A 22,965-nucleotide genomic window follows, 5' to 3' on the forward strand; every position below is an offset into this window, starting at 1 on the left:
ATTTCTTCTTTTTGTATCTGTATGTGTGTATGTGTGTGTTTGTATATTTTAATCCCAGTAAAAATTTTGATTCTCGAGGCTAGCCCAGTGGTGTAGTGGTTAAGTTCGCATGCTCTGCTTCAGCAGCCTGGTGTTCACAGGCTCAGATCCCAGGCATGGACCTACACACCACTCATCAAGCCATGCTATGGTAGCGTCCCATATACAAAATAGAGGAAGATTGGCATAGATGTTAGCTCAGGGACAATCTTCTTCACCAAAAAAAAAAAAAAAAAAAATTTGATTCTTTGGATCAGAAGTCACAAACTCAAATAGCCATACAGGCCTGGTAGGTGGTATAAATAAGTTAAGAGGGCCTGTGTGAGGGTAAAATAACTAATGTCACAAGGACTGTAGTGAACTAAAGAGCATAAGCCCTGTCTAAAGATATTCAAAAAAGTATTTTAAATCAGTGTGGAAGTCAAACAAAGCGAATGCATAGACTAAATCCAGCCACAACCCATTCATTTTTGACCTCTTCTTGGATAGTACACTCAACACTAAAGCACAGGCATGGGTAGGAATGGGGAGCACTTCTCTCCCAATGAGTAACAGGTCTGATATTGGTCTGCTTTTCAAATGCCAGCAATCTCTGACATATCCTTCCAGAAAGATAATATGATAAATTATATGCCAGCATCTTTTTAAATAATAAAGCAATGTGGCATTGTACATCCCACTCCAATCTCATTCACTTTAATTAACAAAAATATTAAAAAAATTTTTAAGCCAAACAAAATCCTTTTGTGAACAGAAATCTCCCAAAAATAATGGCAAAGTTACACAACAGTGTGAAAAGTAGATTTCAGAGTTTTATTTCTTCCCCTAAGTGTAGTGTTACATATTGATTTTGAGGTTTCCACATGGCACATATTTAATTAGACCTCAATATTTCTTGGGAAAAAGTCTCACACTGGTGTTTACACACTGAGAATGAAGTAGACAACAGCTTTCAGAAATAAGGCCAGGCTGCCATAAGATCTATACTTTCCATGATGGCGGCCAGAGAAAGAATTAGCTATAGGTCACAAAGAATATGCAAACTGGGAACCTGCAGGCAAAATCTGACCCTCACACACACTTTGTTTGGTCCACACAGTGTTTCAAAAAACTTTGAGGCGACATTAAAAATGGGAAGATTTTATATAAAAAATCTTTTAACCAATATGAACACCTGGAAACACTGACCCTTCATTCTTACATGGTCAAAGTATGCTGGAGGCAAAGACTGGCTGGCTGAAGCCCTCGGGTTGGGTGTGCTATGCCCTCTGTGTTTCCAAGGCTGACCACTCCTGTTGTCTCCTGGATACCGAGCCTGAATCACAGGCGCCACTTGTCACCCTTCTTGCTGTTTTTCAACTTCTATCATTTAAGATGCTTGCCTATTCCTTGAAGGCATGTAAATTTCACCTACTGAAGGCCAGGATTCCCAGAAGATTATGCACTGAAGACAGGGCTTTCTCAAACTGAGAACAAAGCTAACGGATTTAGTTGGTCCCAACAGGGAAAAAAAATTGTCCAACAGTCTGCTGGAGTTAGAATATCACTGTTTAGTTTGAGTGTGTCTCAAACTTTCCCAGCTTTTGGGTCTTTTTAGTTGAAATAAAGGAAAAAGAGAATTAACTACCAACTGAATTCCATTGAAATCTTTTATTGATGAGATGTCAGAATTTTACAGATAATTTTCTTTTGCCTTAGACATTTTCTCACAATGAACCATTATTTTTACAAATGTACTGATGACCTGTGTTCCCTATATAAAATTTTTGGAAAATGTTCATAAATATTCCAGCTCTCTATCCATATCCAGATCCAGAAAATACTGATCTTAAAACTTTTTTCTTTTGAAGCTATATGGTATACACTGGCTTGGAGATGTCCAGTAGGAAAGAATCCTGCTTAATTTTGTTTGACTCAGTTTTCTAATGGTATTTATTTGCAACAAAACTTTTTGTACTTAAAATATCTGTAAATACTCCACTAAATTAGTTTTCCCTAAAGAATACTTTGAGGGTTCCATCATATATCATCAGGATACAAGGACTCTTCTAAAACAACCATGGGCTATAAAGGCAATAAATTTATAGTTTGTATAGAGAGTATGGAGAGAAATTGCTGTAGCTAATATGAGACAATATATTAAAATTGTTAAAGGTAGAGGTGGGTTTAGTTGCTGAATAGCCACTTTGTGGCTTGCTTTCTACCCAAGCTTCATGTAAAATAGGAATCACCATCACTAACTCTGGAATTATTGAGAGGACTAAGTGAGATAATACATGTAAGATGTTCACCACAAGGCCTGGCACTCGATTGTTGTTATTAATGAAACTATTATTATCAATAAAAGACAGTCTTACAACCAACTCAAGAACACTGAGAAAGGAATCATCTTAAAAGCTAATCACATTTTAACTCTTCCATATCCAAAACAACTTTTGAGGAGCTATTGATAACATCTCAAAGGCTTGGTACGGTACCTTCAGCATTTTGTCTCGCCCCCACCATCACCCCAACAGCAGGACTCATTATAACACTTGGGCTTTTTTTCTGACTTCTTTAAGGAGACGCAGAGACATCTCCACTATAAATACACATCCCTCCCTTCTAACTGCCTGCATTTCCTCTGTAGGCCCAAGACAGTGGTTCTCAACTGGAGTGCACAGAAATATCAACAGATAAGATTATTCAAAATTCAGATTTCCAAGGAGTCACTCCCAGAGTTAATAATTTGGTAGATTGAAGGCAAGCCGTAGAAGCTGAATCTTTAAGAAGAGAACCACTGATGCAAATGACCACAGATTCTAGCAAACATTGATGTTTGTTTCATAATATGTACTTGTTTTGTTATCATTCCCTGGTGTAAACATTCATATTTCCTACATGAAGTACAAAAAGAAATCAGGATTAAACCTCCCCATGGACTATAGCTTATCATTTTTAAAGGACTAAAATGTCTCATTAAGTATAATTTTTATTGATGAGCAAATTAAAAACTCTTTGAAAAGGTAAGTATTTAAGATTTTGCCTCAGAAGATAGAAGAGAGATATTTTTTAAAAGAATCCAGGAAGGTGTTTTATTTATTTATTTATTTGTTTGTTTATTTATTTTTGTGGAGGAAGATTCACCCTGAGCTAACATCTGTGCCAATCTTCCTCTATTTTGTATGTGCATAGCCACCAGTGAGTGGTGTAGGTCCATGCCTGGGAACTGAACCCAGGCTGCTGAAGCAGAGCACACTGAACTTAACCACTAGGTCATGAGGTGGTCCCAAGGAGGGCATTTAAATAAGATAACTAAGATAACTTTGTCTCTAATGATATTTTACAAACCATTCATTTCAGAAATTATATTTCTCAAGAGAAAAATAAAATTACCTCTCATGTTTAAAATGACAGAAGCCTTTAACGTGTTTCAAACCTATGAATGCATATGAGCATGTTTTTCTTCGGCATTTACTAGATCTTCTGAGTTCTTATGAAGATCAGGTTCTCCTAAAAAACAAGCAAACAAATAAAAACAAAATAGGCCTGTGAAAAAACCAAATAAGCTCAGAAAACTGAAGCAATTGGTAGAATGTTGAAGATTGGATTTTATAGTGGATTTTGTGGCACATTTCTTCAATGGTAGCCAAACGTTTTCTTTTCAGCCTGTGGATTTATAGAGTATAACAAGTCATCTCCTGGTGGTTATACAACTTTGTGAAGTTGCAATTTAATCTGGGAATACACAAATGAAACAGATGAGACATGTTTAAACATCTATTAAATCAAATGTAAAAATTATGCATGTTTTTCCTGAATATTTTTAATTGCAACAAATTCTTTTAAACAAACGCTCTAGTGATCAGTGTCTTTTACCACACATTGCTTAGTTGTTATGAATTTAAAACAAACGAGTATAGTAGAATAGTAATTTTTAAGATAAGGCATAATCTGCCAAAACAAGCTAATGGAATTTATAATCTTAGAATCACTCAGCTTCTATATAAACCTTGAAGAAAAAAAAAGAACATGAGCATGGAAAATGTTCCAACATTTCTAGAGAGGTTGCAGAGAACCTATCAAAAGTAGAAATATAAAGCAAATTGTACAGATAAAAAAGTCTTACTGCATTAGAAAGTAAATAAAATTAGCAGAAATTAATTTTGGAGTCAATACTCAAAATATCTTGATATTTCAGGAAACACTCACATATGATGGAATGTTCTTTCTGTCTGAAATTTGGTTAAAAATATATTAACAGTTAAACTTTGCACCAATTAACTTTGAGATGTTTCCTTCAACATATATTGTAAGACTGTGTTGTCTCAGTTGCAACAGATTTTATATTGAGTTTATAAAATTAGTGAACATATAAAACTGATGGAGTGTTATCACAAAGCAAAATTATTTTGTCTCTCACTTTCTCTTTAAAATATATTCAATGGTGGAAACCTATCTTCTGTCCCAGAATCAAAATTTCAGGTAATATCATGACTTTTCCAATCATTCTTAGATAATAAAAACATTGTGTGATCACGATAAGTTGCCAAAGTCTCAACTCAGACATTAGAAGTCTGAGTCACATATAATACAGATCAATCTTAAAACAAAGATAAGATTTCTTTCCAACCTTGAGCTTATGGCAGAGCCCAGAAATGGTGTGTCTGGGCCATGGTTGATGTTTCTTTCATTTCTTATTTACCCTCCCCCAACTGGCTACCTTGGACTCCTGAGCTGGAACAAGAGAGAGAAGAGGGCTGAGAGAAGCAGCAAAGTTCCTACTCGATTAACATCACTGTAGGATGGCTTTGCACTCACTAGATCTGGCAGGTGTTTAGAGCTGATTCTTCTGTGAACACATTCATCAGCCTGTCAGGGACTTCTTGCCAAGGACCATGGCTGGAGACTTCTCACCACCTTGGTATGGACACAGGAAACTCTGGTTCCTTTGCAATGTCCACAGCCCCTGGAAATTTGTTGGTACATCTCCAGCTTCTGTCTGCTGAGGTCCTATCACCCTTCCAAATATGGGTGAGCCACATTTGGTTCACATAAAACACTCGTAAGGCATTTGTTTCCATAAAGTATTTGAGCAAAGGCTGCAACCTACACAACCTCTTCTCCTTTGGCTCATCTGTCATCATCTAACCCTTTAGATCTCTCATGTAAGAACTAGACTCCATTCCCAGTATCCTCTTAACTTCAAGCCCCCCAAGGGTCCTGGTGAAGCTCTCTTCCCTTGATTTCAGGTGAAGAGGGAAGCGTTTCTATATCTTTCCTGATAGCAGAGAGCTCATTAAAGAAGTCTTCCTCACAAATCCTTTTTCAACCATCAATAACATGATCCTTTCATCTGTTTGAGTTGGGTGAGAGTTATAAGCATCCTATAATTGGCTTTTGAATCTTCTTTGAAATTCTTATCTCACAAGTCAATTTGTTTCCAACATTTATCATCTTAGACCTGCAGCTTAAACTTCTGATTTAATATCCTGTTACTTACGACTAGATTAGAACAGAACAAAACAGACTAGAATAGAACAGAACAGAACAGAGTGGAAATAATAGACTGAATTAAAAGAAAGGAATATAAGTAATTAATTCTCCGGTTCTCAAAATTTTTGAGAGGACGTTTTGCAATGAGCAAAGCACACTGAGGTCCACACCACCAAATGCTCTTGTATCTAGTGGATAAAGAACTCACCAGTAACAAAACAGTGGAGAAGAACAAAATTATCAAATGGTAACAATGTAGCAATTCCAAAAAAATAAATCCCAAAATGAGACATAGATTACATCCAAGAGTAACTGTACATATGTGATTAGAAAAGCAGCAATTAAAAATTGTGACCAACTCAAGACAAGAGTTTTGCAGCACTGAAAACAAAGTGTTTTCCTTGAAAACTGTAAAATTCCAGATGTTTTCAGGGGCACATACACAACACTGCCAAGCAATTGCATGGCAGCCAGATTGCATAGGAAAATACTGAATTAGAGTCCTCAGCAAATTCAAATCACATTACTTTTACTTAATAACAATCAAGTTATTGTTGTTGTAGTTGCCTTTACAATTGTAGTTGTAGAACCTTTACAATTAATTTGGATAATACTACTTGGAAGTAACCCTTAGCCTTTCATAAAAAAGTGAGTCATGTCATTCTGACATATCATTCTACCAGAAAAGAAGAAGTGATTTGCATTTTTGCATCCATTAAAAATCCTCTTAGACGCTCTTCATGGCCCCAAAATGGTCTATGTAAAAGACCTTGAGAAACATCCATATTGCCCAAGGTTCCAAACATTTTTGAATCATGGGCTCCTCTTTCAGATTGGTGAAACCTATGGCCTTCTCGAAATAAAATTCATTAATAAATAAAGTAAATACATAGAATTACAAAGGATTTCACTTATCTGAAAATATAATTATCAACATATTTAGGTAATCCTAATGATGTGACATAGTAATATATGTCTTTATTAAGGCATTAAATAACAAGGTTTAGCTGCAGGTCTATCATCCATGTAATTGTGAAGTAAAATGATATCAAATGACACTTCAAGGTCTCTCCATGAATTTAGATATGTTATGAACATATCTATGATTTCTATTGGTGACAAACACAAATACCACAAATGTTACTCTGTGTACTGTTGCCTATGAATGAAGGAAATCCAAAATTTCAGTTAAAGGTTAGTAAAAATCACTCTTTCAAGTGTGTAGACCCCATCAGTATAACCCTGAGTTAAAACCTTTGATCTAGTCTATCTTCTTTTTACAGGTAAGAAACAGGCCCAGAATAATCAAGTGATTTCCTCCAGTGCAGACCACAAATAGACAACCTGAAGTCAAAATGATTGGCTTTAATTCACTGCTATTTCAACAAGACCAGTAAAGTGACCTTGCAATGCCATTTTACTGAAGAGACTTGCAAGCTCACGTACATAGCAAGCTACCGCTTAGGGATAAATGCAATGGGTCTGTTCAAAGCAAGCGCACGGAAGCATGCTTGACAGCCCAGAAAAAGGTAGTGAAGGTAAGGGACCTCAGGTAATTCTGTTCATCCCAAAGAGCTCTGAGGTGTTCATCTAAACCAATTTCAAATGTTAAAACTTGAATAAAGTAATTTGTAAAATGATGGAAACATTGTGGTTTTGCTTTATAAACAAAGTCTAAATTTGGTGGCGGGTAGGGAGGGGATAAGGGTCGTAGGAGAGACAGACCTGCCAAAACAATCAGAAATCCTCTAAATGTAGCTAATCTAGGCTCTTAGGCTGCAGTCTGAGCTATTATAATATCAGAATCATAATATGTTAGTTTCCTAGATGATACAAATAGTACTTGCAGGGAATAATACAAGGCAGACTATCAAGAGGATATTAGAGACGCCAGTTGCCCAGTTACAGTCTTGCTTAACTATTATTTGAAAAATAATCTGTTAGGATAAATTATTATACAATTGAAAATACAACAATAATAATCAATACCTCGTGAACAACTGCTAGGTGGCAGGCACTATTTTAAGTGCTTCACTCATCTTAATTCCCAGAATCCTCACAGCAAACCTAGATGGTGGGCTTTAACAATTGCAGAAACTGAGACGTAGCTTGACATCCACCCAAAGTTTCAAAACTGTCAAGTGGCTAGATCGCTCTGACAAAGTCTAACCAGACTCTTGACCTCTAGTTCCACACTGCCCAAACCACGATCACGTGCACGCCACCTTCACCATTTCTGCCGTATCTCTATGCCACCTATCCTCTTAGTTACCTAATATTTTTCTTTAAACAGACTTTAAATCTACTCTCTTTTAAAAAATTAGTTTTGACCTAAATAGTAATTTCCAAAGAAATAACAAATTTGATGTGCTTGGTGCATTTTTTTAATACATAGAATTCATAATTAACAAAAGATCATTTCTCCTGTAGATATAAAAAATGATTGAGTTAATTTAATAGTTTATATTTGCACTCATATATATTTCTCACTTGTCTGACGCAACAATCCCTGCATATGAGTAGGAAAACCATCAATATGATCTCCATCCTAGAAATAAGGAACACGTGGTCAGAAGGGATAACTGACTACTCGAAGGCATGATAGCCTGGGAGAGTTTGGGAGACAGAACCCCAAACTATCCCTCAAAAATACTCCCATTGACTTTCCCTATTTAGCAGCAACAGCAAATAGTGTTTGAAAAATACCTAGCACAAAATTGGTTTGTGCAATCTTTTCAACAGAAGTACTAGTTCTGAGTCACACTGCATTCTCATTTCTTCAGGGGAAAAATATTACCTTTGCTATGTGTAACAGTACTTCCTTATGCAGGCAGATCTATCTAGGCAGCTTCAGTTTTATTTTTGGTCCATTTATGTAGCTTATGTTGCAAATAACTAGAATGAATCGATGATCAAAGATTAAAAGTTACAGTCATTGGAGAGATGTAATGTAGGATAAATCAGAGCTTCTGATTCTAATCAGTGTTTTGGTATTGGTATAAAATAATTTGCCTTATAGGTTAGGAATAAGAAATCTTCAGCACCAGGGGAAAATATTCTTAATTTAAATGCATCTAGATAGGAAATAGTTGTAAGTATGTTTTCTGGCTGAGGATAAATTTTGCTATGTGCATGAAGGTAACAGTAATTGACGAGAAGACTGAACACTAAGCACCAAGGAAGATGACAAGAAAAAGAAGGTGGAGTTGCTAAAGAAAAACGCCACCTCTCCCCAAATGTGCTAGCTCCAAGCCTGTACAGTTAGAGGAAGTAATATTTTATAAAGTGTTATATAATACAGAAATATAGCAATAATATAGCTAAGTTATTTCTTGGTCCACTAATGCAAAACCAAACACATCAATTTACATTGGCAAACTCTGGAATGAATCTATACGCCCAATGCTCAGATGTCAGGCACCTATCAATGTAGGGAGTTCTATAGGTGACCTCTGGAAAATGAAGGATCTCTATTCATATTCTTCTGCCATTCAATGAAATTACACTCAACTTGGGGATCTAATACCACATCAAAAAGCCAGAAATCTTAGTGTTTAAGTTTCATTGAAACTAGAGTTTAAACAATGTGGGAGGTAGTTGAGTTGGCTCCTTAAAAGAGTTTAGTCTGGGTCCATGGGATGCATATGTTTTGGTGGCATGCAGGTAGGAGTGTGTTCCTACTGCGGGGAGTAAGGAAGTATGGTAGTAGTGTCGAGTCTGAGCCAAGGCAGGAGGTCAGAAAGAAAAAGATGTGCCGAAGAAGAAGAAGTGAAGGCCAGTTGAGAAAAGTTGACTCAGAGCTCCTACCCCCTGGCTGAAGCAATAATTTCTCTTTCAGTGTCATTCTCTTTAGAGGAAGGCTCTAACACCTATGAAAATGCTATTATTCCTAGGAGGGGTCTGTGTGATTGAATCTTTTTGAAAGGAAGCAGGCTTTGGTGGCAGAAAGATGGTGAGAATATAAGGGCATTGATTACCCTTCAAGGTAGGGAAGTTGGGAGGGTGGCAATGGAGAAAGGCCTGGAGAAGTGAAGTAAAGACCATTCAAACCACACTGCTGTGAAAAGTGGCGAGAACCAGTTGTGGAAATTTTAGGATTTGGCTCTTAGAGCCAATTTCACATGACAGGCAATGTAAGACTTCTCCAGTTTCTCAATCAGGGAAAAGATGGGATGAAAATTAAGTCTGAGAGGTGTGCCAAAATTTCACATATTCTTCATCTTTTATAAATAGAAAAAATTACATACAGAATACCAACCTAAATATTCACCTAAACCAGTTTCAAAAGTTAAAACTTGGAAAAAATAATTTGTAAAATGATAGAAACATTTTGGCTCTCTTTTAGTAGTCTGGTTAATTGGGATTTCTATTTAAAGCTGGATTAAGCAACAAAAAAAGACTTCAACTGCTTTAGTAAAAATATTTAAATATGTCAATATATAAATCCACTTCTGTGCCTAAATGGAGAATACTGGACATAATTAAACTTGTTTGATTATGGATAATCCTACAAAAAAACCTGAGGTGTATTGTTCTAATCCTAAGCCATTAATTCTCACTCTCCTATATGTGTAGAATAGAGTATTATTCATGTTTACTGGGTCTAGGGAACTATTTAAAAATCAATTCTTGATTTTGTTGGTTTGTTGCCATTTCTACTCAATTTGAAAGTTAAAAAATTAGTTGATGGTTTCATTTTCAATGTGCAATTTTATAATATAATGCCACTATTGTTAGAAATTATTTCTCAAATTGCTCAACTTTAACCATGTCAGGAAAAAAAAACAATGATGCACACACATTATATATCTTACCATTTATCTGCAATCTCTGGCCTACAATTTTTCATAAAGTTCTGGGTATTTTCCACATCCAAACATGGATGTGAAGAAGATGTGATCAAATTTTAAATTCTGGGTCTTTATACAAAAACGTTAAAAAGAATATAATACACAAACAACTTTAAATTTTAAATTCTTGTTAAAATCAGTCTATATATATTTTAACACGAATGTGTTACTATATCTTGATCTATTAAATCATATATAATGTGTAAGAAAGCATAAATTAATGAGTAGGAAGGACAAAGTTTATTATTATTATTATTAATAATATCAGCAACAACCGGAAAAACAATAGTTAATGTTCAGGGAATACTTACTATGTACCAAGCACTGTGTGAATTGCTTCATACATTTTATCATTTAAATCTCCCAACAATTTTTATTGCCCAAGGCCACATACGATCTAAAAGGCAGAGCTGGCCTTCAATCTCAGAACCATGCACTTCACTATTATTAACCTGAAGAGTTTGGTCAGACAGTGCTAACTGCCTGACCCAAAGGGGCACATTACTATTTGATTTGAAAGAGTGAAAGCATTCTTTGTCTGGAGAAATATATCTGTGAGTTTCGAGTTGGGAAGTCAGGAGTAAATGTGACATTTTTCATCTTCCTGCTTTGACAAGTTATTAAGACTCAAAATTCAGTTCTTAAGGGAAGAGTAAGTGGTTTGATAGTAAGAAGTGTGAGCAGCATTTTCTAAGAAACAAGACTCTTCTTACTACTATTCTCTGTAGCAAAACCTGCAGTAAAAAACAGGCAAAGAAAGACTCAAATACCAAGGGCCACACAGGTCCTATACTTAGGGAGATTTCAAAGTAAAGGGTTTCAAGAAGGAGCCAAATGTTCTCTTGCTAATATTGTGGAGGAGAAATAATAGAGATTTATGACTCCAGGAGTAATGAGATAAATTTCTAGAAACACACAACCCACCAAGACTGAATCACAAAGAAATAGAAAATCTGAACAGACCAATAACAAGCAAGGAGATTGAATCATTAATCAAAAATCTCCCAACAAAGAAAAGCCCAGGACCAGATGGTTTCCCTGGTGCATTCTATCAAAATTTAAAGAAGAATTAACACCAGTCTTTCTCAAACTCTTCCAAAAAATTGAACAGAAGGGAACACTCCCAAACTCATTTTATAAGGCCAGCATTACCCTGATACCAAAGCCAGATAAGGGTGCTGCAAGAAAAGAAAACCACAGGCCAATATCCTTGATGAAGATAGATGTAAAAATTCTCACCAAAATATTAGCAAACCAAATTAAATAGCACATTAAAGGAATCACACACCATAATCAAATGGGATTTATCCCTGGGATGCAAGGATGGTTCAACACATGCAAATCAATAAATATTATATACTACATTAATAGAATGAAAGATAAAAGTCATATGATCATCTCAATAGACGCAGAAAAAGCCCTTAACAAAATACAACATCCTATTATGATAAAAACTCTTAAACAGATTGGGTATAGAAAGTGCATACCTCAACATAATAAAGGCCATATATGACAAGCCCATAGCTAACATCATACTCAATGGTAAAAAATTGAAAGCTTTTCCTCTAAAATCAGGAACAACACAAGAGTGCCCACTCTCACCACGCCTGTTCAACACAGTAATCAGGCAAGAGCAATAGGGCAAGGAAATGTAAAAAAAAGACATCCAAATTGGAAGGAGGAAGTAAAATTGTCTCTGTTTGCCAATGATATGACCTTATACAAAGAAAACCCTGAAGACTCCACTAAAAAACTGTTCGAACTAATCAATGAATTCAGCAAAGTTGCAAGATACAAAATCAACATACAGAAATCAGCTGTGTTTCTATACACAAACAACAAAATATATGAAAAAGAAATAAAGAAAGCAATTCCATTCACAATAGCATCAAAAACAATAAAATACTTATGAATTTAATTTAACTGAGGAGGTGAAAGTTCTGTATACCGAAAACTTTAAGACATTGATGAAAGAAATTGAAGAACACACGAATAAATGGAAAGATATACTGTGTACATGGATTGGAAGAATTAATATTCTTAAAATGTCCAAACAACCCAAAGAAGTCTACAGATTCAATGAAATCTCTATCAAAATTTAAATAGCATTTTTCATGAAAATAGAAAAAATAATCCTAAAATTAGTATGAAACCACAACAGACCCCAAATAGCCAAAGCAATCCTGAGAAAGAAAAACAAAGCTGAAGGCATCACACTTTCTGATTTCATACTCAGCCGTACTACAAAGATATAGTAATCAAGACAGCATGTTACTGGCATAAAAATAGACACACAGACCAATGGAACAGAATAGAGAGCCCAGAAATAAAACCCCACATATATGCTTGACTAACATTTGACAAGGGAGCCAAGAATACTCAATGGCGAAAGGATAGTCTCTTCAAGAAACAGTGTTGCAAAAACCGGATAATCGCATGCAGAAGAGTGAAATTGGAGTCCTACCTTACACCATACACAAAAATTAATTTGGAATGGATTAAAGACTTAAAAATAAGACCTGAAACTATAAAACTCCTAGAAGAAACATAAGAAAAAAATTCCTTGACATTGGTCTTGGCAACTATTTTTTGGATATAACACCAAAAGCACAAGCTTTAAAAAGCAAAAGTTAATAAATGGAACTACATCAAACTAAAAAGCTTCTGCATATCAAAAGAAACAATCAACAAAATGAAAAGGCAACCTATGGAATGTGAGAAAATATTTTCAAATCATATATCTGAAAAGGGGTTAATATCCAAAATATATAAGGAATTCGTTGCCACTCAACAGCAAAAAAACAAGCCAACTTAAAAATGGAAAGTGGACAATAGGTACGTGAAAAGATATTCAAAATCACTCATCATCAGGGAAATGCAAATCAAAGCCACACTCAGATATCACCTTGCACCTATTATAAGGGCTATCATTAAAACGACAAGAGATAACAAGTATTGGCAAGGGTGTAGAGAACCCTTGTGCACTGTTGATGGGAATGTAAATTGGTACAACTACTAAGGAAAAGAGTGTGGAGGTTCCTCAAAAATTAAAAATAGAACTACCATGTGATCCAGCAATCCCACTTCTGGATATATATCCAAAGTAAGTGAAAACACGATATTAAAAATATATGTTAGTCCCATGTTCATTGCACCATTATTCACAATAGCCAAGATACAGAAACAATCCAAGTGTCCACCTACAGATGAATGGATAAAGATATGGTATATATATACACACAATGGAATATTATTCAGCCATGAGAAAGAATGAAAACCTGGCATTTGTGACTACATGGCTGGACCTTGAGAGTATTATGCTATGTAAAGTAAGTCAGGCATAGAAAGACAAATATCGTATGATCTCACTTACTTGTAGAATCTAAAAAAAGTTGACCTCATAGAAATAAAGTAGAATGATGGTTGCCAGGGGCTAGAGGGTGGAGGAAATGGGGAGATTTTGGTCAAAGGGTATGAACTTCCAGTTATAAGATGAATATGTTCTGGGGATCTAATGTACAGCATGGTGATTATAGTTAACAATACTGTGTTATGTGCTTGAAGGTTGCTAAGAGAGTAGATCTTAAATGTTCTTACCACAAAAAAGAAATGGTAATTATGTGAGGTCATGGAGATGTTACCTAACCCTACTGTGGTAATCATTTCACAATATATAAGTATATAAAATCAACACATTGTAAACCTAAAACTTGTGCAATGTTATATGTCAATTATATCTCAATAAAGCTGGAAAAAAATCCAGCATAAATATATGGCTGTAGTAAGTATCTATGCTTAAAAAATCAAAAGGTGTGAGCGAAAACCCTGTCATCATTTTTGTCTTGATGATATCTGACTCTCTATCCTTCAACATCACAGCCAACTATCACTATAAACCTTAGGGATCTCAAATTGCACTCAGTTTTCCTTGCATATTCCAGCATAGCAAGGAAAGACTGAAAATTATTGACGTAAAGACTGCAAACATCACAGATTTCTTAACTTTTAGTGTTTACGATCAAATTCTTCAGTGGAGAGAGCATTTTTCGTGTGAGTTTCCATCTGGGGAGGATGAGAGAAGAAAGAGTCAGGAAAGTATGTCTCCTTTGATTTTGTTCTTCTTTTTTCCCATGGTGACTAAAACTACTTAGAATGCTCAAAAAGCTTCATCATCATAATTTTCAGCAAGTGGGTACCTACTACAGAGGAAAGAGTCAGCAAATATTAGTGGTATGCATAATCCAAAATTCTAGGAGTCTTTAGATGTCCCTTATGATATTCTGTACATATTGTTTGACCAATTTTTAGACTGAGTTGAATCAGGGTTACCAAATGCCTAAATATATAATTGTTTTTTTCATCTTATTTAGCTTCATATCACCAAATCTTAGAGGGCTAAGCTGGTAGCTATATTGATTAAGGCCCAAGAATCAGCCAAAATAGAAATCAATCCCACATATCTAGCTACCCTTTAACCCGGGATGAGAGACTAGTGTTCTTACAAAACGCCTTCCATGCTATTTCTTTGTCTCCTATGTACAAGTTCCTAGGCTATGACGAGGGGCTATTTGAAGGGATGTGTGGAGAGAGTTAATCTCATCTACTTACAGTTTTTGAAAGTAGTAGTGGAATAAATTGCTTCTCTTGGACGTGTATATAAGTTGCTCCTATTAAAGAAGACTTATAAATTCATGCTTTAAAATAAAAGCACTGTAAGCAATTAGTCACAAAGCACTTTATTGATCTACAACATCCAGCCAAGATTGTGGGCAGTGGTATGATCTCTAATCTATAAAGACTCATATAACAGGATTAATTTCATGATAGAGGCAAATTTATCTAAAATAAATCATGGGTGTTCTATTATGCCTATATCAAACTAACATCAAAATATTATCTTATTCTTGTTGAACTGATTTTATTTGATGAGATTTCTATTCCTTACTGATCTCTCTGAGTTTTCTTTAATTAGCAGACTTGCTCAGCATATTTTATAGAAACCTAAGCCAAGATGGAAGGGTGATGTGGGAACAGAGGATCTTTCTGAAAGAATCCCATGTCCAGAGTGATATGTTAATATTACTGAGTAGGTTCTTGTGCTGAACTTTTCTCTTTACCTACAAAAATGTTTCTTGATACAAATTAAAATTAGTGCAAGGCTTCCAAGATCGCTCACTACCAGCTGTTTTGCTAAAGAATGGGCCTAGGTTGTATTTTGAAAATGATGGGGAAATAAAGTTGGAGCAGATTCTTGAAGGTTTTCACCATTTTCCCTCTAAGATTTGTATACTAAATCCCACCTGAAGAGATCTCTTGGATCACTTTTCCTTTCCCCTTCATTTTTCATAATTTCTTCTTTGGACAAAGAACAAAACATAGAAATTAAATATATACAAGAAACGTCAAAGACTTCAGCTATAAATGTTTTTGCATGATTTCTGGGACTTTTCTAGATTCCTATAGTTAACAAGAGAAAATTATATTAGCCGAAGTATGAACAATAGTCCTAGAAGAAGTAAATTCAGGAGAACTGAAGAGTTTTGACTATCTATAAAGTCTAAATCTAGGCAAATTTTAAGGGATAAAACTAAGATGGTAAAATGTTCTTTTGGGAAAGAAGTGAATTGCCATAAACCTAGTTTGCTGGATTAGCTGAAATCTTTTCTTTTTCAGAGCATTTAGGTCTACAGAATATTCTTTTTTTGAATCTTTTTTTTTCCTAAAGAGTTCTATGCCAAAATAAATAAATAAATAAGTAAATAAATAAATAAATAAGGCAAGTATCTTAAGTGGCAGAATCCGCAACAGAAAGTATTTAGATAAAAGTTGTTCATTTTCAGCTCTACAAATTAGGAAGCTGTATCAACCACTCAGAATAAGACAATTCCGCTCCTTCATTCGCTCGTGCAGAAAACTGGATGATTTGAGAAATATTTGGGAGATATACTCTATATGCTATCTTGATGGATTAATTAAGAATGGAAAGGTGATAGAAGAGTCAAGATCAATTCACCATGTAGCAATTCACTCAATTGATGGAATTGATCCATTGCATGTATTATCACAAGCATAATCTCATATCAAAATTGTTATGACCAAGTGGTGTTTTTCCATAGTATACTTCTTTAAGGAAGCCTTCTGTAAGTTCTCCATATAGTTTGGAGTCACATATGTGAGCCCAGGAGAGTAATAAGAACTACTACAGAAAACACTACATTCTAAACACTTTACACGTATTGACATTTAATTCTCATAAAAGCTCTTGAGACAGACACGATTTTCATGATCCTCACTTTACAAATGAGCAAACTGAAACAGAGAGATTAAATAACTTGTTCAAGTTTACATAGCTAATAAGTGACAGGGCCAGGACTGAACAAGATAGTCTAGTTCCAGAGTCCTAGATCCTAACTCTATCCATGCAGCCTTCCTGGGTGTAATTTAATAGTTGCTATGTTTTTCATCTTTCCTTAGTATGAGTATATGCCTTATCTTTGAAATTAAATGTTACTAAATGATGGCCTTTTTTTTTTTCTGAAGGCAAAGCCAGAGAGTGAGCATAAATATACTTCTTCGTGAAAATATATTATTCAATATTAGACACCAGCCAGTCTCAGCTAATTAGTTAATTATTGAGGCACTCGTACTAGTCTAGTACAATTAAACATTAAGTCAACTGTTAGGGGATCACAGTAAAGAAAGTGTAAAAGAGCCACACACAGAAAAAAACAGCCTTTCCAAGAGAAAAACACCTTGACTAATCTTAAATTCAATTATATATTGTCATTCTCAAATCCCACATAAAAACAGTATATTAAGCCATTTTACCCCTGCTGTTCACTCCTACTATAATATAAACATATTTTCAAAGATATGTGTCCCTTAAATTTTTTATGAATCATTTTTTAATGGCAGAGAATCATTAAAGCATTTGTTCAGAAGGATAAATGGTAGAATTAATATAAAAGATAACTTGTGAAAGTCACACTATTTTTGATATTTTAGAAAAGGGACATCCAAAGTGAACATAGACAGATAAGCTTTATTGCAGAAATGACAAAATTAGTGATTAGTTGCTCAAAGAAAATTTATTGACACTCACCATATTATCTCAGTAAAGAGAAATGCTACAAAATGCCATTTGTACAGACATTTGAAAGCATAAAGATGCTGATGTAGCCATCAGATGAGTCTATTCCCATAGCAGTTGAGTCAGGTCAACCAAGGAAATTGTACCTGTTATTTATGTGGTTCGTGATGCCAATTGAGCAATCTGCAAAACTGGGTTCCCTTTCTCTCACAGGGCCAGGTAGATTTCCAGCAAGTAGATTGAAATCTCCAAGTCTTTTGATCAAATTAGAACTGCCACCATGCATGAACTTTTACTTAGAGATGTTTAATGATCAGAAAAACTTACGCTTCTTTAAACGGCTTTTTGCTTCTGAAAAAAAAAGGTACTTATTTTAATAATCTAGAGAAAATGCTGTAAAGAAGTTGTGAAAATAATTGTACTTAGCATTTATAATCAGCTATGTTTGTAGGAATTATTGTAGTAAAATTATGAAGATAAATATAATTGACATATTTTTTCTTAATTTTCAATATATTTTACTTTTGCTCCTGAAACTTTTTGTGATTTCTGTATTCATCAGTGGTGATCTTGAGATGATTCTTTTTTTTTTTCTAATTCAACTTATTTTTTTCTCCATTTGAATTGTTGCCTAAAAACCATTCAAGATGATAGCCTGGATTCCTAGGGAGATCAGTTTGATTTCAACTAGAGTAGATACTCTCACAATCTATTAAGAATATCTTGAAGGATATTAATATTGTCTACTAACAAATAGTATACAAGTATTTGGATGTAGGACTACATTATATAAGGAAATAATATGCTACCCGTGTTTATTTTAAAAATAAAATTATTTATCCTTTTTTTCCTTTTTCACACTTATGTTGTTTAATAACACTAATGCAAAAAATCAAATAAATGCTTTATAGAACTACAGAGCTAGAGGGGCCAATGCTCTTATACAGATTATGACTTCGACTTTCAGGTAGAATTGCACTTTATCATTTCTTAATCTCCTGAGAAACCATCAATAAAATCATTAAGCTTTTTTTCTTGCCTGTGTGTGTATCTCACAAGTTATAATCATGCCCAATATAATCCTACTTTTTTTAATATAATATAATTACCATAAGTAATTTCCATAACTCATAGGCATTTGGTAGACTCATAAGCACTATGGTACAGTGTAGGCGGCAAATTTTGGGTGAATATGGGTTTTAGAGCAATTCTTAACTCATTGAAGGTTAGGTTTCTTCCCTTTACTATTTACAAGATTTTATATTAACTATATCTCCAGGTTAGTAAAGTTATATAAATATATTTTCATGGAAAAGAATATTGTACACTGAAAAAATATACTGAAACATAAATACTGAAAATTTTACCATAGGAATTACTTATATTTATTCATTTGTATATAAATGTGGCATGAATTTTATATGTGAACCAACATATGTCATAAGTTCTGAGTGATCCAACTAAAATTCTGGTAAAAACAGTATTAGCTAAAATTGTTAAGCATAACGAGATAGTGCCAAGAGAAGAGAAAAATTATCTGTATACTCAATAAGGACCATCTGTCAGAGTGCCTCTTGACCAAATGCAAAGAACAAGATGAATGCCTTGGATGGAGAGGATCAGTGGAATCTTCTGGAAATAACTTCTTATATCCTGACTACATCCAACTATGGACAAAATCTCAAATTTTCCCCAAGGTAGATCAGCTTCAGAGACCCCCTCCACTTCCCAGTTGAGTAAGGAGCAATCTTCTGACCACTCATCTTCCTACCACCACAGATCTCTGTTGTTCTAGTTCTACCATGCTTGGGGAAGCTGTTTCTTCATCATCACTGAGCCAGCCAATAATCACTAGGGGATGCAGGCCCCCCCCCCACTTCGACCTTCCTTCCAACTTTTCTTGCCCACAAAAGTACAAGTGGGAGGACACACACACTCACACAATATCACTTAAAATGCCCCTAAATTCTGCTGTTGTCACAGTTCCTCCATCAACAAACATTTTGGGCAAGCCTTCTGCTCTGGAGGAAAGTTTAGAAAATGTAACTAAACCAACCTGTCATAATTAACTTCTAGAACATGATCTATAAACTATCCAGAAGGTTACTGGCTTTTAATTTAGACAAAGTAGGCACAAATCTCAGCCTCCTCAAAGACTAATTGTGTGAATTTAGGCAAATAATTTAGATTCTCTGAGCATAAGTTTCATCAGACTACAATTCTTCCCTTGTAGGTAGCTGTAATAAATGTTTGTATAAATGACCAATGGGTGAATAAATAAGTGATATAAAATTTCACTCTAAAATTCATAATTTTCAAAAATTTTTAAATAAAAATGTCTGTGGGATATAACTTGCATATTTGAAGGTTTGTTGGACCAGTCGTGTTGAGATTAGACAGAAGTAGATTTGATGAAGCAACTATTCTAGTCTCTGTGGTAAGGTTTCGCAAGAAATTGTTTCCTGTTTCTGGGTTTACTCTCACTGTGTTGCTAAGCTATTTTCTGCGTATTATATGAAATTGTGAAAAGAAAGGAGAAAGTTAGATTCATTTGTAATACATGCACAAACCCATGAATAGGGTGACTTACTTGCTTCCCCCAGATCTCAGTTTTCACATAGGTAAAATGGCGATAATCCCTAAATCATAGGGCTATTTAGCTGATTAAACAGGATAATGACTATGACAGAACTCAGTACAGTGCCTGGCACATAAAGATGTTCTTAGGAGAACATAAATCTGCATTCTGTTTGGCATTAACACCAACATAATTACAAAAATCGCTTTCATACATAATATGTAATATTGCATTTTAAGATATTTCATATACAAATAATAATATGTAAGATTTAATTAATGAATTTATCAAAATCTATTAAAATATCATGCTAATTATAATGCAGATTTGATCTTTTAAAAATTTTAATACTTTCCCATCAATTTTGAATGTTTCCTTTACTTCTGGTGGGAAAGACTTCTAGTTTTGTTTTTCAAGCAATTGATACAAGACCAATTTTTAAAAACCTTTTGTTTCCTATTGAGAAAATCTATGAGCTTTTCTAGCAATAAATATGATTTTAAATAAATCTGTTTGACTCTAATATTATGTATTCAATATCATTTCAAATAAATTATAAAATGTTTAAAAATGAGAAAACATCTAACTTATTAGTAAATCATATGATGATTTTCTGATTACAAGGGCAAGTTATAGGTACAGTGATTAAGTTTTTGAAAAATGTCCTGAGGCTAATAAAAAATTAAACTTTTAAAAATCCTGAGGGTAATAGGAAATTAAATTTTTTCTAGGGATTCTAATAAAGTTGAAAATAATAACCAAACGATGATCATCCCGACACTCCCAGGCATCCTTGAAGCACTACAGAAGTCATTTTAGGCCAATTGTCAGCCTTTTGTTTTGTTGAACGGGTTAAATTTGAGGCCAAAACTAAATTGTTCTGAGCAAGTGAGGAGGTTTTAGAGGCAGAGTGGGGAAAATAGGAAGAGAGATCTTGAATCAAGAGGAATATAAGACTAGAGGTTTGGGGGAAAGAACAGAGGTAAGTGGTGACAAATGAAGAGATTTACATTTTGCTCTGAAGTGTAATGTTAAGACAACAAGGCTTCTGATGTACTGGGACCTGGGTTAATTGTTGGGGGAATATAACAAAGTTTTGAACCTAGCCTAGTGTGAGCAGTGTGAAGGACCCAGTCAAATTCTGGTTACAAATTCTGGTGACACTTGCTAGAGGAGAGTAGCACCTGAAAGAGAGAACTGTCTCAGAGAGCTCTTCCTTACATCGTGCCCAAAGTCTTTAGTCTGACTCTGCCCTCATCACTTCTGCTCGACAGTGCAACATCCCATCTGCCACTCTCTTCCACAGTGCCACCCTCTCTACTCCTCAAATTTCCAGTGTCACACTTCTTACCCCATAGTTTTCAGAGACTACACATCTCCTGTGAACTCCTGCAGTTATTACTCATATTGCAAAGTAAAATTAGAGCAAGGGACTAGGTTTTGGGTGTCAGAAAACATAGCAAGTACAGACATTGAACAAGAGGAGGAGCTTCTGGGGAATGTCCTCTACATTTAGTTTTCTCTTTTGCCATTTCTCAGTAGATTTTTTTTTTATCTTTTAGCTAACAAAGGAGAATGTGATACAACATAGCGGATAATACCATTTCATTTCCACAGACTCACTGTTAAAATCAGACTTTCATAGAATGGAGTCAATTCTTCTCTACTCAACACTGACTGAGCTCTTACCTGGCCCTGAGCAGGAGTCACGGGAGATTTAAAGCTGAACATCTCATGAGTTCTGCTCTCAAAAAAATTTACAGGCCTTTGTTTTGCACATAGCCTCTGCAACTAGTTTTGGAATGAGCTCATTAGTAGTTCTCAACTACTCTTGTCAGACTTTGTAGTTTTTACATGTGCAATACACTTCGATCATAGCATCTCATAATATGCAGTGGTTCCCTTTGGGTGAAGAGGTAGTACATACCTCCAAAGAGGAACATCAGAACCTCTGTAAGGCATGTGGAACTGGAAACAGATCCTGAATTTCCTCTCCACTCCCACTACTATTCCAACGCTGATTTTGGTAGAGCCCTTTGGGATGAACTTTTTTCTTCCCATTTTGAGAATGCAAGGCAGAATATAAGTAACCCCACTGTAATATGAATAAGACCTCTATGCTTATGTAACTCAGGGATAGGCTTCTTAGAGAAGGCATTTTAACGGAGTTTTGGAAGATAGGTAGGATGTTAATAAGCAGAGTATGCAGCAGGAGACTCAAGAATTGCATTCCATGAGGAGGAAAGAACAGGGACAAAGGTAGAAAGAAAGCCCACTGTTTTTCCCAGGAGTAAAAGGCAAACGTTCCAGGGTAGAGATGTGTGACCCAAGACTTAGATATCTAAGGGATATCATTACCAAGACATGCACTTCTGTTTCCTGAGTACTGCTTGCCAGGGTGGCAATGACTCAGACTCTAATCTGTACTTGGCTTGTCTTGACCATGAGCTGATGCAGTTTCCTGCACTCCTCCTCCATGTCCTGCTGCATTCATTTAAATGCACCAAAGCATTCTATTTTGAGCCACCTCTGTGAACTGGAAATCAGCCATGTTGAACTTTCTAAAAATTTTTATTTATTTTTATTTTTTTGCTAAGGAAGATTCGCCTGAGGTAACATCTATTGCCAATCTTTCTCTTTTTGTATGTGAGCTGCCATGGCATGGCCACTGACAGATGAGTGGTGTAGGTCTACACCCAGGAGCTGAACCTGGGCCACCGAAACGGAGTGCACTGAACTTAACCACTGGGCCACTTTATTCAAAACTAAAGCGGCCCAGATGATGCTAAAGTGCTGCCAGTGTTGAAAATTGTTGAGTTTTGCCTTTACAATAAATGAGTGAGTGAATGAACAAATAACACAAGCACACTCACTGTTCAAACTGTTATTTAAGCTCTTCTAGGGTTAAGTGACTTTGGTGAATACCACCTCTT

General features: G+C 35.2%; 1 protein-coding gene across 1 annotated transcript in view; it reads right to left on the reverse strand.

Annotated features, from left to right (window-relative positions):
• Positions 1 to 3,457: 3,457 nt before the first annotated feature.
• PDE1A (phosphodiesterase 1A) overlaps positions 3,458 to 22,965 on the reverse strand; it is a 330,610-nt gene continuing 311,102 nt past the window's right edge. Inside the window, exon 15 of the mRNA XM_058549370.1 lies at positions 3,458 to 3,531. Coding sequence (XP_058405353.1) covers positions 3,458 to 3,531 — 74 coding nt within the window. The remainder of the gene's footprint in view (positions 3,532 to 22,965) is intronic.

Source organism: Diceros bicornis, chromosome 10 (genome assembly GCF_020826845.1).
Source record: "Diceros bicornis minor isolate mBicDic1 chromosome 10, mDicBic1.mat.cur, whole genome shotgun sequence".
NCBI lineage: Eukaryota > Metazoa > Chordata > Mammalia > Perissodactyla > Rhinocerotidae > Diceros > Diceros bicornis.